Source organism: Electrophorus electricus, chromosome 7, assembly GCF_013358815.1.
Source record: "Electrophorus electricus isolate fEleEle1 chromosome 7, fEleEle1.pri, whole genome shotgun sequence".
In the NCBI taxonomy this organism is placed as follows: domain Eukaryota; kingdom Metazoa; phylum Chordata; class Actinopteri; order Gymnotiformes; family Gymnotidae; genus Electrophorus; species Electrophorus electricus.
Window position 1 is genome coordinate 4,757,960 of NC_049541.1, and position 14,163 is coordinate 4,772,122.

The 14,163-nt window shown below is 45.4% G+C and overlaps 1 protein-coding gene across 1 annotated transcript; it reads right to left on the minus strand.

Annotated features, from left to right (window-relative positions):
- Nucleotides 1–1,131: 1,131 nt before the first annotated feature.
- On the minus strand, nucleotides 1,132–12,847 carry sh3gl1a (SH3-domain GRB2-like 1a). The gene is made up of 10 exons (XM_027025054.2): nucleotides 12,667–12,847; nucleotides 7,133–7,201; nucleotides 6,658–6,730; nucleotides 6,149–6,292; nucleotides 5,314–5,447; nucleotides 5,012–5,170; nucleotides 3,839–3,942; nucleotides 3,555–3,682; nucleotides 2,979–3,023; nucleotides 1,132–2,729 (listed from the first exon to the last, which is right to left on the minus strand). The coding sequence occupies exons 1-10, from the start codon at nucleotides 12,709–12,711 to the stop codon at nucleotides 2,536–2,538; spliced, it is 1,095 nt and encodes a 364-aa protein (XP_026880855.1). The 5' UTR covers nucleotides 12,712–12,847; the 3' UTR covers nucleotides 1,132–2,535.
- Nucleotides 12,848–14,163: the final 1,316 nt, after the last annotated feature.

Below are 14,163 nucleotides of genomic sequence, written 5' to 3' on the forward strand. Positions count from 1 at the left end.
ATCTCAATTAAAGATAAGAGAATTGACAACATTGGACATCTGATTACCTTCGTTTTTCTATTTATTTAAGATGAAAATATATTATATTTTATTGCTATACACTGTGACAATGCAAAACATACTGCCAACATTAACAGAGCAATACGGTGATTTCCTGTGAAACGTATCACAAATATAAACCCGATTTGAAAATGCAGCCCTGCAAAACAGATTATACAGCTAGACAAGGACAATCTTTAAGTCCAAGTCCAGTTAGGATATGTTTGGTTTTTTTTTGCGATGCATTAAAATAAAAGTTAATACATTTTGGCAGATAACATCCCACATGTCAAATAAACCAAAAATATATTACATTTGGTTTTGGACTAACACCCTGTACCAAGTTACGGGCCCGACGTAAGAGTATCTGGTTTTCAGAGCGCAGTATCTGGGAAAGTGAGCGACTCTGTCGTGCTCTAGGTAGACGTTATTCATTTCCTCTGCGCATCACATCCACTGCCTGCAGGACGCACCTCGTTACGGGCCACTTCCCAAATGTAGACACCCAATTACATTAAGCTAATTAAAGGCTCATTAACAAAAGCACAGGCGATTTGTCCTCGGCAGCGACTCACGCAGAAGTCTCTCCGGACTTACTGCGATAACGTGGGTTTTAATTAAAGCTGATCTGCGCTAATGTGGAGAGAAGGCGTTGGTAAGCGCTGCCCCATAGAAACTGCCGCGCTGCTACCCGAGACCAGAGCTGCAGTTGTTTTTTTTTTAATCGAGAAGACACTGGATTTGGATAAGGAGAATCCCTGGAAGATAAGAGTAAACGTTCCAATTCCACCCAGAGCCAGAAGAGCAGTGAACTCCATCCAACCGATTTAAACGCATTTTGTCTCTTTGTTTGCAGAGTAAGAGCTTGAAGGCTTTGGGCTCCACTGCAGACCTTGTTCAGGCCAGCAGTTACTAAGCACTTTATCTCCTGAATCAGGTGGGCGAGAGAAATGGAAATACGAAGCTGTTTCAGGTGAAAACCCCCTGGAGCACAATCAGATCAACTCCACACCTTTGCCACCCCACGCTTTGTTAAAGCAATGTACAAAGATATAATTTTTTTTTTTTTTGGGGGGGGGGGGGGGGGGGGGGATAACGTTTTACAAAGAAAAGAAGAAAATACCAAGAGATGTAAACATTTGGCTGGAACCAAGTTGTTCTTTCCTACCTATACATGTGTGTTTTGCTGAGAAGACAAAAAAAACCCAAAACTGGTCCCAAAATATCAAGTTTACAGTCAGAGAGAAGCCACTCCAGCCTTGCCGGCCGTGGAGGAAAGACTGACGAGGATAGTTTTATAGAGAAGGACACAGCACAGCGCACACTGAGAGCAGCGTGTGTGTGTGTGTGCGTGCGCGCGTGCATGTGGAGGAGGCGGGGTTTGGGCATCAACTCAAATGAAGATCATAATCAAAATGACAACAGCTCAGTTTCCCTTTATGACAAAGATTCATCCCTGTGAAACACACTCGCCAACTCTCACACTCATTAACATTCACTCACTCACACGTCCAACACTTAACCTCAGGCACTTCTATCCATCAACCGCTGTGGCCTGTAAACAAAGATCAGAGTCCTGACGTATTTGCTGATAAACAAGTAAGCATCTGCTTAAATTCTGTTGTTTCTTTGGTCTCCTCCAGCCAGCTACAGGAAAGGCCAAAGCATCGTTAGGCAGACCTGGCAACGCTGGATTCCAGCACTGGAGACATCTGTGCAATACCATTATCAAATACAATGACACTAGCAAAGGTCACACAACAAAGAAAGGTGACGATGCTCTGACTTTCAGATCAGAGGATCTCGTATCAAAAGGGCAGGCAGGTATACAAAGACCACATACCGGTTCAGATCCAACGTGGTGACGTGCCTATTTTACATGTAGTATGCTGTCCAGATTGTTTGTGTTGTATCACAACATGGCCACTAGGTGGCAGCAAGCACATATAAAAGAGAGACATCTTAAATAGGCAAGACAAGCCTGCTTAGTGTAGTGCGGAGAGGGACTAAATTTTCAAGAAAATTTGAAGATTAAAGAAGTACATGCCTGATATTTCAGAGAGAAAAAAAGAGATTCAAGAAAAAAAACAGAATCTATATATTTCTATTAAAGGCCCTGCTGAGCCCGGCAAAAGGGCACAGTAAGCGTTTTATGGATTTCATGGTAAAGATATAGCAGCGTTTTAGAGAGAGTGACCCATACAAATAAGCCCCGTGCTATTGCATTCTCAATGAAGAGACACGCTGGGAAACTGGAAAAGTGCACCAAAAAAAACCCATACGTGAACCCTACGGCCATGTCTCGCTGTCTTAGCGAACTGTTCAACTACTGTTCCCTTAGCCTTGGCTGTTCCCTTAGCCTTGGCTGTTCCCTTAGCCTCCGCTTTTGTCTCCGATTCTCCCTCCCCACCCCGTCCTGTGCCCAATGGCTCCATCCATCTTTCTGTCCCTCGCTCGCTCTCCTTCTCTCCGTCCATCCCTCGTGTTAGTGGTGGGTCAGTGGGGTAGGGGCACCATCACCTCCACGTAGCTGCAGGGGAAGTAGCCTGTCTGGCCACGGAGCACGCCCTCGTACCAGTTCTCGTCGATCTGGCTGGTCAGCGTGATGACGTCACCCTCGCGGAAGCCAAGCTCTCCCTCGTTCTCTGGCTCGAAGTCGTACTGGGCCTTACAGCATGGCTGGTCCGTAGCTTGGGGGAGAGAGAGGGTGGGAGAGAATGAGAGTTAAGAGGTACAAAGAGAGGAGATAAATGGTGTGACAATGAGAAGTCACTGATTGTAAATGTCTTTAGCAAATGTCATTGAATCTTTGTTGAATCCTTTAATGCTTCTTCATTAGGACAGTTTAAGATGTGGTCAAAGGAGTGTGTGCGAGTTTTAGTAGGGTTTAGTAAGAGAGTGGGCTGCACCGGAGTGTAAAGTACGAGTAACAGACTTACAGCGACATTTCTGACGTAGAGATGTTCTGTTGGGTAGGGGAGGGGCTGGCAGGGTAAAAATACAAACAAATTTTAAAAAAGTATCAGTGTAAAATACACCACACACACACACACACACACACACACACACACACACACACACACACACACACACACACGGGTGTGCGCGCAGTTTAAAACACACAGGTTTCTCACACAGCCACTCCTACATACTAACACACACCTGAGTGAGATGCATTATCAAAGCATTTATGTTGCCATAATCAGTGCATACACACACTGCCACCAGGTTGTGTGCATGTTAGGGTTTGCGAGGTTGTGTGAGGGTGTACAAGGGCGTGTGAGGGTGTGTGGGGGTAAGGACATTAACAGCTTGTCAGTAGTACATGCTGTTATGCCTGACTGGAACTCTAATAATCCGCACCACTGATAAGCCGCACTGACTAATAACGTCTAGAACACCACAGAAAGTCCTGGGAGGCAGCAGTCATTAGAGTGAGTCACGATGGTTTTCGCTTTCGCTCACACGGTGCTTGCCGGCCCCGCTGTGAGGTGCCGTGCCAAGGTGGGGCTCACCTGCGGATGCGGGAGCCACCGCCATGGGGCTGAAGCCCTCGTTAGGCGGCTCCGGGTCCCAGGAGTCGAAGCTGGGTAGACGCTTGGGCATGCGCTTCTGACGAGGCTGAGACTGGGCATTGTCCAATCTGACCCGTGCACACACCCCCAGAGAGAGAGCGAGAGAGAGAGAGAATTTAATATGGCTGAACAAGAAGCAATTAACGGGAAGGAAGAGGAACGGGGAAGGAAAGAAGGAGCAGTGTGGGGGGGGGGGGGAGGGGAGACTGTCGGCGAGGGTGTACCTCTGCCTCATTTGGTTGGACAGCTCCTCCAGCACGTCCACGGCCTGCTTGTGGTACTGTAGCTGGGATTCCACCAGAGCAAAGAGCTGGCTCACCTGTTCCACCTACACACACGCACGCACAGTCACACGCAGTGAGACTCTAGGCCTCCTAAAGTGAATTACAATAATCCCTGTAAAGTTGCTCAAAAGAAAACATCCGTGTTCTCTTGGCACCACCTCAGAGAACACGGTCCATCCCCAAACACACCTTTACCCTCTAGGATTAGACATTTTTTAATAAAGGAAGCTGTTTTCCCCCTGGGTACTGCTGGTTGCTCTGTGGAAAGATGGCAGCCTTCTGTTCCAGACAGATTACACTGAGCTTGGGTAAACATCTAATACAGAGACCCTACAGGAACCAGCAGGGCGGTACATGTGGACAGGCAGAGGGTGCACAGAGAGGGGTGAGGGGGTGGTGGACAGGGCAAAAGTGTGAGAGAGAGAGAGAGAGAGAGCGCGCGCGCGAGTGTGTGTATAAAAGAGAGAGCGAGGGAGCGAGAGGCTCAGCACTGTTCATTACGTAAGCCTGCCTGCCTGCCTACCTGCCTGCCCACCCAGCTGTTTCCCATGGCACCTTTTCACATTCCTTTGTCAGTGCACCTGGAGTCCTATACATTTACATCCTCTGCTGTATAAACCCATATACAGGGTCTACTCCTGATCCAGGATCTGTCCTGTGATCACAATCCTAAAACGCAGACGGAGGATCTTGCTCCGGGAGGCTTTAGCGACATGCCTACTGCAGACATAATGAATACCCACCGAGAACACCAACAGACCAATGCTTAACGAAACATGGCCAGGTCAGGATCCGAAACGGGGTCCTGACGCCCAATTAAAACACATTTCAAGGGCACAACTATTTCTGCCCATTTTCCCCTGCAGGCTTGCTTTCTCTTCGCAGTGTCTGAGACATATGCTAATGCTGGGCAGATGGCAGAGGCTGTTGGGTAATTGGCTGGGAGAACATCCCCTGGTATTGTGGCCCCTTGCGAGGACTGGGATGGTGGAGGGGTGGGATGCTGAGCACAAGCCCAGTCGCTAACCCATCAGATGCCAGAGGATGGCAGTACACGTGGGGTGCAACAGCCCAGCAACACGGGCCCGTGCGTTGGACGCGAGCCTCACTCACGTCCGTCTCCAGGAGGTTGTGCATGCTCATCTCCGCTGCTTCTTTGGACTCGTGGAACTTCTCCAGGGACGCGCGGAGCTCCTCGTCCGGAATCTTCCCCTGACGCTTCTTCTTGTAGTCGTAGTCCAGGCGACGGCCTTCCAATTTCTTCAGCTGGTGCTGGATGGAGCAGAGAGCGAATAGCGCGACACCACGGTGGTGCCGTGTTTAACGCTGTGCTGGGTTTCCCCTCAACAACTGAGGGTTACTGCGACTTCAGATCTACCTGTTTATACCTTCTGAAATTGTCTTGAACATCCTACCTGGATGTCCCTGAGGTCCTTGTCCACGATGGTCTGGAAAGGGTCGATAAAGTTCTGCTTCACGTCAATATCCAGAGAGTCTTTTACTTCTGCCAGCCTCTTCATAGACTCCCCGACCTCAACAAGTGCGCCACCTACAGACCACAGCAAACACCTTACCCTATCGGTTGCTTTGCAGGGACTTAAGATTCCACCCACTGCTGAGAAAATCTTGTTTTGACAGATTATCAGTTTAGCCTGGTCTAAACTGGATAATCGTGATCTGATTAGATTGTTTATTTTTAGAGACTTTTCCCAGAGGTCCACATAAATAAACAGATATGCCATGTAAGAATAAACAAAACCAATATCCTAGTATAATGTTGTGCCAGTCCCACACTGGTCTTTCATGTCTGTGTTAAGCATGGGGGGTACATGTTCCTACACCTCTATAAGCTAAAGATCACAACTGCAGGTCTGATTACAGTTCCAGATCAGGCAGAACGCCTCTCGCCTACATGTAGTACATACTAGAATGATGGTGAGAAGTTTGTGTACATGATGTGAATAACAGCTCAGGTCAAGGAATCCTTCTGTCCCTTGGGACCTTTTTGTCATACTGCAGTTTGTGTTTCGCAAAGTTGATGCCCACGTGACGGCACATATCCACCAGAAACAACGACCCAACCACCTGAACGAACTTTCTCTCGCTCACCGCAGTTAGTGGCCCTTCCAGTGCACACACAAACCTTCCCTACTTTTTCACTCCTACCAGTGTTAGAATAGACCAGTATCATGACACACACACACACACACACACACACACACACACACACACACACACACACACACTTACCGAAGTTGGTATCCTCACCCATCTCACGGCCGTATCGGACCATGGACTCCCCCAGAAGCCCCTCGGCCTGAGGGTAGCCTGTGCTCTTCACCTGGCCCCGGATTTTAGACACGGTGCTCAGCATGGACAGCTTAGCCCGGGATGCTGCCAGACAGGACACACGCACCCACCCATACGCAGACGCACGTGCGCACACACACACACACACACACACACACACACACACACACACACACACACACAAGCACATATGTACATACATAAAAATTAAATGGATTTTTGAGGTTTAAGGCTGAATGTAACAACAAATGTCATTTTCTCTTTGAAAAGTCAACGCCTGTGGTGAATCAGTGAACGGATATCAGCAAGCTTGATTTCTCAGCCCGTCTTGTACATTACAATGTCAATTTGTTCATTAACTTAATAAATAATTGCATAATCTCTGAACGGTGCAATAAGGCTAAAGGAATAAGGCTCTGAGCCCTTCTGTGTGTGTGTGTGTGTGCTACCTGGGTTGGGCTGCAGATATTCTGATGTCCTTGACAGCACTTCCACTATGGCCTTACTGGTGATATCAGCCTTCTGTAAACACACACAGGGGAGAGGGTTTGTGTGTGTGTGTGTGTGTGTGTGTGTGTGTGTGTGTGTGTGTGAGAGAGAGAGAGAGAGGCAGCTGTACTAACAATCACAACTGGGTGACAGCCAAATTAAACAAGAGAAGTGTATCCACAGCTCACTGGTCATCAACAATTCAGGCTAACGGCCCAATGAGCCGATGACGATGGGGTATATAAGCTGGACAGGAACACTTTTTGTCTCCGTGCAGAGACAGCACAGCACCACGTCACAGCCAGCAGGGTCAGGGACACTTTCAAGGTATTACATCTTAAATGGCCTCTTTGTGAGGAGATTTTTTTTCCCCCCCTCTTTTTAAATGGCTGATCGATGATACTCTGTCGGAGGAGCGTGCACCCAGCCCCTCACCCTCTCCAGGTCCTTGAAGTCTTCATCGAGCTTTGTGCCTTCTGCTCCGCCCACTTTCTCGCTCACCATCTGCAAAAAAAAAAGGGAGACAATAACCCACAAGTGTCATGCGTGAGCTACAGTGAGTGACCTTTGCGTTCATCTGCGGGTTGCTATAGTTACTGCGCAGACAAGTGAAGGCAGGAAGATGGGGAGCAAAAAGTGTAGCCTTTGACAATGTGACCTTTGACCTTGATGGGATTTCTCTGACAACTCTCAGGCCTGTACATTAGGTGCAAGGAATATGACGACACATCATCACCATCATGAGAAAACAGTGACATAGTATGCATTTTCCCAGCAGTGTCAGGGCTTGCACAAAACTGACCACTACATAAAGAGATCGATAATGGAGAGCCTGTAGACAACAACAGTGGTATAGAGTGCTATAGTGGTGTACAGTATCAAGTTGCTGATTGGACGTTAAAAAAACAGTGCAATGGCTGTTAGCAAATTCTTATATTTTACCTCATTTCTGGCTTAAAAACTATCCTTCAATAAACTATTCATGTGGCTCTGCTGGTGTGCTGTTCCATAGCATAAACATCAAAGAAACCCTAAATAACACGATCTGCTTCATCATGTGTCACTGAAACGTCTTCAAGTATCGTGATGGTATACTTTGCCATCTCGCATTGCCTTACGTTGCATTCTAGACTATCAGACTTCAGTATGTTCTTAAGGAGTAGCAGCTGCAGCCACCAAACTTGGCGAACAAGTCCAAATAAACGCTTTACATAATAGCCCACAAACCAGACACCTTTGTTCCATTCCTGAAAACTCCTGGAACATAGGACAGGAACACATTAGTACATGAACTGACTTGTCCAATAAGGTGAACCACTGAACCCCAGACTCGCCCTCTAAAGCAAACCACTGGAACGCGCTCATAACTGAAGCAAACACGTCCTCTATTAGAGTGCTAGGGGGTGAATCACCGACCACAGATTATGGTAAGAAAGAGGGCAGACTTAAGCTACCCGCCCACCCTGATTGGGAGGCTGCAGCGAGCGCGTTAGCAGTGTGTGGTCGCCTGGATGGTGGGTAGGTGAAGCGTCCTTTAACCCTTGTTCGGCGTCTGCCGACGGCGAATGGCTTCGCCGACTCCGATGTCTCGGAGCTGCGCTGAGCTTTGAGGAGTCGCTTAGAGCGCGCAATGAACGTGCAAAGGGAAGCAGGCGTTTAAGTTTGTAGAACAGGTGGGACGGTGAGTGCCAGACCTGCTCCATGCATTTCTCTGCCACCATCCACTACTGAAAGACGAAGCAGGAGCCCAGCACGGGTTCAGTGGTGGAGGCACAGAAAGGATCGCCAGGCGTTTCCTGCTTTCAATAGTGCAAGTGTCAGTTTCTTCCCATGATACGCTGTTCCTTCTTTGCATATCTGTATTTCTCTGTGGCGTGATAGCAGATGGATGCCTGCTCTAACTTGTAATCAAAAACGCTATAACTTGTAGTAACTTGTAACGCAAAACGGTACCTTTCAAACGTGTGTTTTCTGAAACAAAGAGATTACATTTCATTTATCATGTTTCAGGTTTGGGAGAAAAATAAAAACATGAACAGCCACCACTAAACTGAAATATGAAGTTCCAGGCCAGGAAAGCTACTTTAGACCTTCAGACAGACAAAAAAAACAAAAAACAAAACAACAAAAAACAACAACAGGGTGGCAGAGTGAAGACTGGAGATGGAGAGAAAAGAAAAAGTTAAAGAGTTTGTTTTTAAAAGACAGAGTTCAACTTGTGACCTTTGTCTCTGGAAGATCACTGACTAAATGTTGTAACGTCACACCATAACCAAATGTTTACTTTTCAGTTGTTAGGCTGGATAGGATTAGGAATGAGTGTATTAGAGGGTCACTTCAGGTTCGAAGGTTTGCAGGCAAGGCGGAGATGCACCGAGGGATGCTGGGTATACGGGGAGGAGGGGACACCGCGGATGAGACCACCAGGAAAAGAGGAAGGCCACAGAGGAGATGCCTGGATGTGGTGAGGGAAGGACATGCCAGCGCTGGGCGTGACACAGGAAGACGCAGAGCGCAGAGGGAAATGGGATCAGGTCATCGGCGCCGGCGACCCCAAATGGGACAAGCTGAACGAAAGAGAAGGCTTACAGACACGACTACTATTGATTGGTCACATCGTGCATGTCTGCATAATTGCAGGTGCAAAATCCTCCCATGCATTTTCCTTGCATTTACCACATATGTTGGGCACATACGTCTTTTACACAGACTCTTTGAAATAAATTGATGATGATGATGAAATTATTAATAAAAATAAATTACAATAATTGAATGAGGCAAAAAAGCTGTTGCATAACCTATTTATGTTCACTATTTAATCAAGCCTCCTGGGAACATCACATCACTCGTAATACCTTGACTGAGTCCGTGTGACACACCACAGAGACATTTCTATGTCGGAGGGAAGGGTCTCTCAAACACTGCCTCTGCTGTTCAAGAGTGTACTGTCAGACATACCAGAAGAGCCGGGAAGCAGGCCCTGGCCTTTACCTTATACCGACAGGATCAAACCTCCACATCATGGAATGCCATAAAACACACAGTAACTGACTGTTTGCCCAGCTTAGACACTCAAATCAGCCATTGAGTTGAGTCAGGTGTGTTAATTCAGTGTTAAAAGTGCTTAACTCCGCTGAGCTGTGAACAGCCAGGTTCACAAGATGTGCGTCATCCTAGGACTATGATTGACCTTTTTTTTAAATCCTAAAAATAGACTGCGAAATTATTGTCTTCAAAAACCTGAGGTGTGAAGAAGCGAGAACGCATTCATAATTGCGTAACAGAAAAATCGGTTTATAGTGTGAATGACGGGTAACGGATTAAGAGGTCACCCCAAGCAAAGGATGTCTTAACTTGACAGGTGACATAACGAATGCTTTTTTGAAATCATCCTTTATATTTTTCGCACATTAGACTATAAGCTGTATCGTCAACAGAAGCCATCACATGGTGACAGCAGCCAATGGGAGACAAAGCAAGTGGGAGAATCAGTCAGCGGGGGAGGGGTGGCATCTAAACCCGCTTCACCCTCCTTGGGGGTACACCGCAAAGCTGGATTTATGCAGGGTAGGTTTTGCTTTTTTTAAACTGACGCACGCAAGCACGCATGCAAGCATGCACGCACTTACACGGCTTGGCTACAGCAGGCAGCCATCTTGCACAAAGTCAAAGGTTTAAAAGAGGCAATGACAGCCTGCAGACTGGGCACTGGCAGCAAAATGCCCTCTGCCATGCCACACATGCCTCTCTGACTCACACCACACTTCAGGACAGGCAGCCTGCTACAGTGCCTGTTTTAAAATATTTTAAAAATCCCTGTTATTCAGTTGTTGTGTCTGTAACAGAAAGAATATCAGCTGCCTTGCTCTGCAGGGAAGCTATGGAAAAAAACCCTGCCACACAGGTACGTAAACACACAGAGGGCGTGTGAGCAGTGTTTGCATGTGTGCTTCCTTGTTTTGTGCAACGCTGTGAGCTGAAGCGGTCTGACAGGATTCCAATGGCTTTCCACGACGTTTACTCTACCTGCCTGCCAGGAAACTGAATCTGATTCAAGGGTTTCAGCTTTACAAATGGGAATACTTTCTTAACGGACTCACCAGCAGAGATTTCTGGTTGAAAGGATATGATTAGCCCTGTATTCCATGGCAACAGATGAAACACCCTCGAACATTATATCAGACATTATTTGAGGAATTAGCACTAAATTAGAAATAGTCAGTGTATATGATCATGTTTTATAGCTTTAGTGGACTTTTTTATTAAAACAAATTTTTTGTGCAGATATCTTTGCCTCTCAAGAAGCCCTTAGAGCATTTCAGATATCTGTTTCAAAGACTGAAGATGCATTCATTGAAAAGTTTATTTTTGAAAACTATTTAGTAAACTGTAATCCACTAAATGATATCAACAATTCTAGACAGAACCGTGCTTTCCGATCTGTGCATTAGCACAATAACGGGGATGACATCACTGCTAAAATCAGCTGTTCATGTCCCTGAAAGCAGCCTCAAACGATTTATAGACACTTATGCATTTCAGGCATTCTTCAGTAACAGTAAGCCAGTCAGAGCCTCATTGTCCCAGGTTTCTCACCCTTTTCTGTATGATGAGTAACAGAAACAGTGGGCAAACAGTGGGCAATAGGCCAAGAACCTCCCCAGGAAATCTCAATCATGGAACTGCAAGGGGTCGGATGGCACAACGTTGCATGTATGCATCCATGCAGACAATTGCCCTGTGATTAGAAGCAAAAAGCTGAGATTGGTGCTTATTACCAGGAAGATAACGCTGGAACCCTGCATGCACAGAAAATGTGGACTGGGTTCGGTGGATGAAGAGTGCTGCTTAGTTTAATCTAGCCAAAACCGCAAAGTATTACATACAGTGTGCCAGGCCGCAGTAGCCTACCGGTGAACTATTACACCCCTAATAAGCTGTCGGCCTTCGGTGCCAGTAGAAACTATGCAGCGCTTACATGGTATGAACTAAATAAGGGATACACAGATCAACTTAGGATCTCACAAACTCTCTTCCTTTTGTCTTCAGAGACATCATCTTTGGCTGTTACTAATTTTGGACAGTCTTCAAAACTTTCCCCAACCATGGTGTTGCACAGACACTGGACATCAGCAGCGAAGGCCAAAAAGGTTACAGTGATGAAGGAACGGATTTATCCGCAGACATTTATCAACAGCTCCATTTACTGTGGTATTCTGCGTGAGCTCTGCTCATTGGTGATGGCCAAACTGCAGACCTGTCACACCTGCCACTGCAACCGTGTAATCTGAGGTGAGATTTAGACTCAGGGGGTGGGTGCCTGATTGACCCTTGTTTTCAGTCATGGTTCCTTGTTCAAAGTTACTCATTTCTTTATAACCAACCGTGTGGTTCTAGTTGTGGTGGTCCGTATATGCCTGAGGTTTATAGATGAAATACAGGCTATATCACCTGGATGTAAAATAGATTCATTATTGTTCTCTATCCATATCGGACAAGGACATACAGCTGCGCCGAGAGCAGGGAATGCTGACGTCACACGGACGTGACAGGGAGTGGACACAAGATGTCAATTCTAATTAACAACTGGTTATTTTCACAGCTCTAGCAAAACAAAGTGACACAGCTTAATGTCAACTTTGCCCTCCTCTTCGGATATGTAATTACACTCTACACACACGACGTCTCTTCGGGTTAACGTGACGGTAAATGTAGTTGGCTACAAAACATTCAGCATAAGAATCGGGGTGGGTCCATATTAAAGCTAACAGCTATGCTAGTTACCTAGCTAACAAGTTGCATTACAGTCTACAGACCTACATAAGCGCTTGTCACAATTATTTTACCACAAAAGCGGCGAACTAACAGCGGTGTCTTACTCAGCTAATAAGCTATCCTACTGTTTAACTACTATGAAAAAGTTTTAACTCCATTGTATGAAGTTAAACTTGGGAAATAAAAACGCTCACCTGACTTGCTTTATAAAACTGTTTCTTCAAGCCAGCAACAGACATTTTTGCGTCTCCTTTTCACTTTTTTTTTTTTTTTTTTTTTTTTAACCGATGAACCGTAAAATTCGTTATTAAATCACTTTTACAACTAGAAAACACGCAACTCTTCCTTGTACAGCAAACTTCGGCTTGGCTGAATAAGAAAATCCGAGGGTCAGTACAATAGAAACACCTGGCACTTCCGGGTCATGGAGCTCACTATTTTTCAAAACAAAGGCCCGTGTTACCGTCGCGCATTTAAGCCGGACGAAGTGTGACCGTCACTTAACTCTTTCGGTCAAATACAAATCAATCAACTTGGTCTGTTTCGACAAGCCAAATTATTATTTTTAGTCCCAGTAGGCCTACATTTCTACCGTTGTTTATATTTATGGAAAGACGAAAAGAGATTTTGGGATGGTCTGTTACCATCTTACATGGCCAAACATGTTATGGTATTCAGTGTAAATCACTCACGCCCTTTTACTGTTCCGGGAGAAAAGCAATCAGGGACAGCCTAGTCGTCTCCCCCAAACTACAGTCAACTTACTTGTGCTCCCTCACCAAAAATTATTTAACGCTTTAAATACAAAAAAAAACCTTTATTACATTCTTTGAAGCACAATTTTACAACACTGAAATGATCTGTCTGACCCAGTCATGAGGTTAACATCGTTATATGCATGTCCAAAGGAGTGAGGGGATCATTTTGGTATTTGTTTTGTGCTTAGGCTACATTTGTAAAAACAGATCATAAGCCAAACAAGACAAGTCAGTGGACACATTTCTAAATGGGAAAAGGCTACAGTCCAAACCTAGTTCATACAGAAACATCATACATCAAAGAATAAAACCTATCTTTAATCTTTATTTAATCTTTTATATAACTCGGTCTCAAAGACAATTTAACATTAGAAGAGAAAAGGTTTTTTGACACTTTGTGACACATTCACAAAAATATATACTGCATATATATATAATATATACATACATACAAGACACAGTGATCTAGGATACGGGTCTCCTATTCGGTGCAGAGTGGTACACGTGTCTGTGTAGGCGTGTGTGTGTGTGTATGGCTGGCTGCATGAGGATACTGGCAAGACAGAGACCAGCTATCTCCCTGAGTGACATGTTTAAATATGCTTATCTTTGTAAAAGGTAGATCAACAAAAAACAAAAACAAACACCACCACCAAAACTAACAAAGAACCTTATGAACCCACAATGAAGAGATAGTGAGATTATGCTCATACTGTATAGTTTAAATTTGTTTGGAAAAATAACTTTTGTAAATGATAAAATAGCTCATAGCAGTTGGTTTAACTAATATTACACACAGCAGAGCTTCTCAGCAGGTGGTTTAATCACCCTCTTAGCGCCAAGTTGAATTTCACAATAGATTCATGAACATTGTGGAATTGTCCATCAGTACAGATTCTAGTGGGTAAGTCTGAACATTACAGAGTGCAAGAT

Coding starts and splice junctions, on each gene's coding strand:
- sh3gl1a (XM_027025054.2), bottom strand. CDS start 12,711: ATGTCTGTTGCTGGCTTGAAGAAACAGTTTTATAAAGCAAGTCAG. Junction 7,202..12,666: donor AGTTTTATAAAGCAAGTCAG/GTGAGCGTTTTT, acceptor TTTTTTTTGCAG/ATGGTGAGCGAGAAAGTGGG. Junction 2,730..2,978: donor TCTACGTCAGAAATGTCGCT/GTAAGTCTGTTA, acceptor CTCTCCCCCAAG/CTACGGACCAGCCATGCTGT.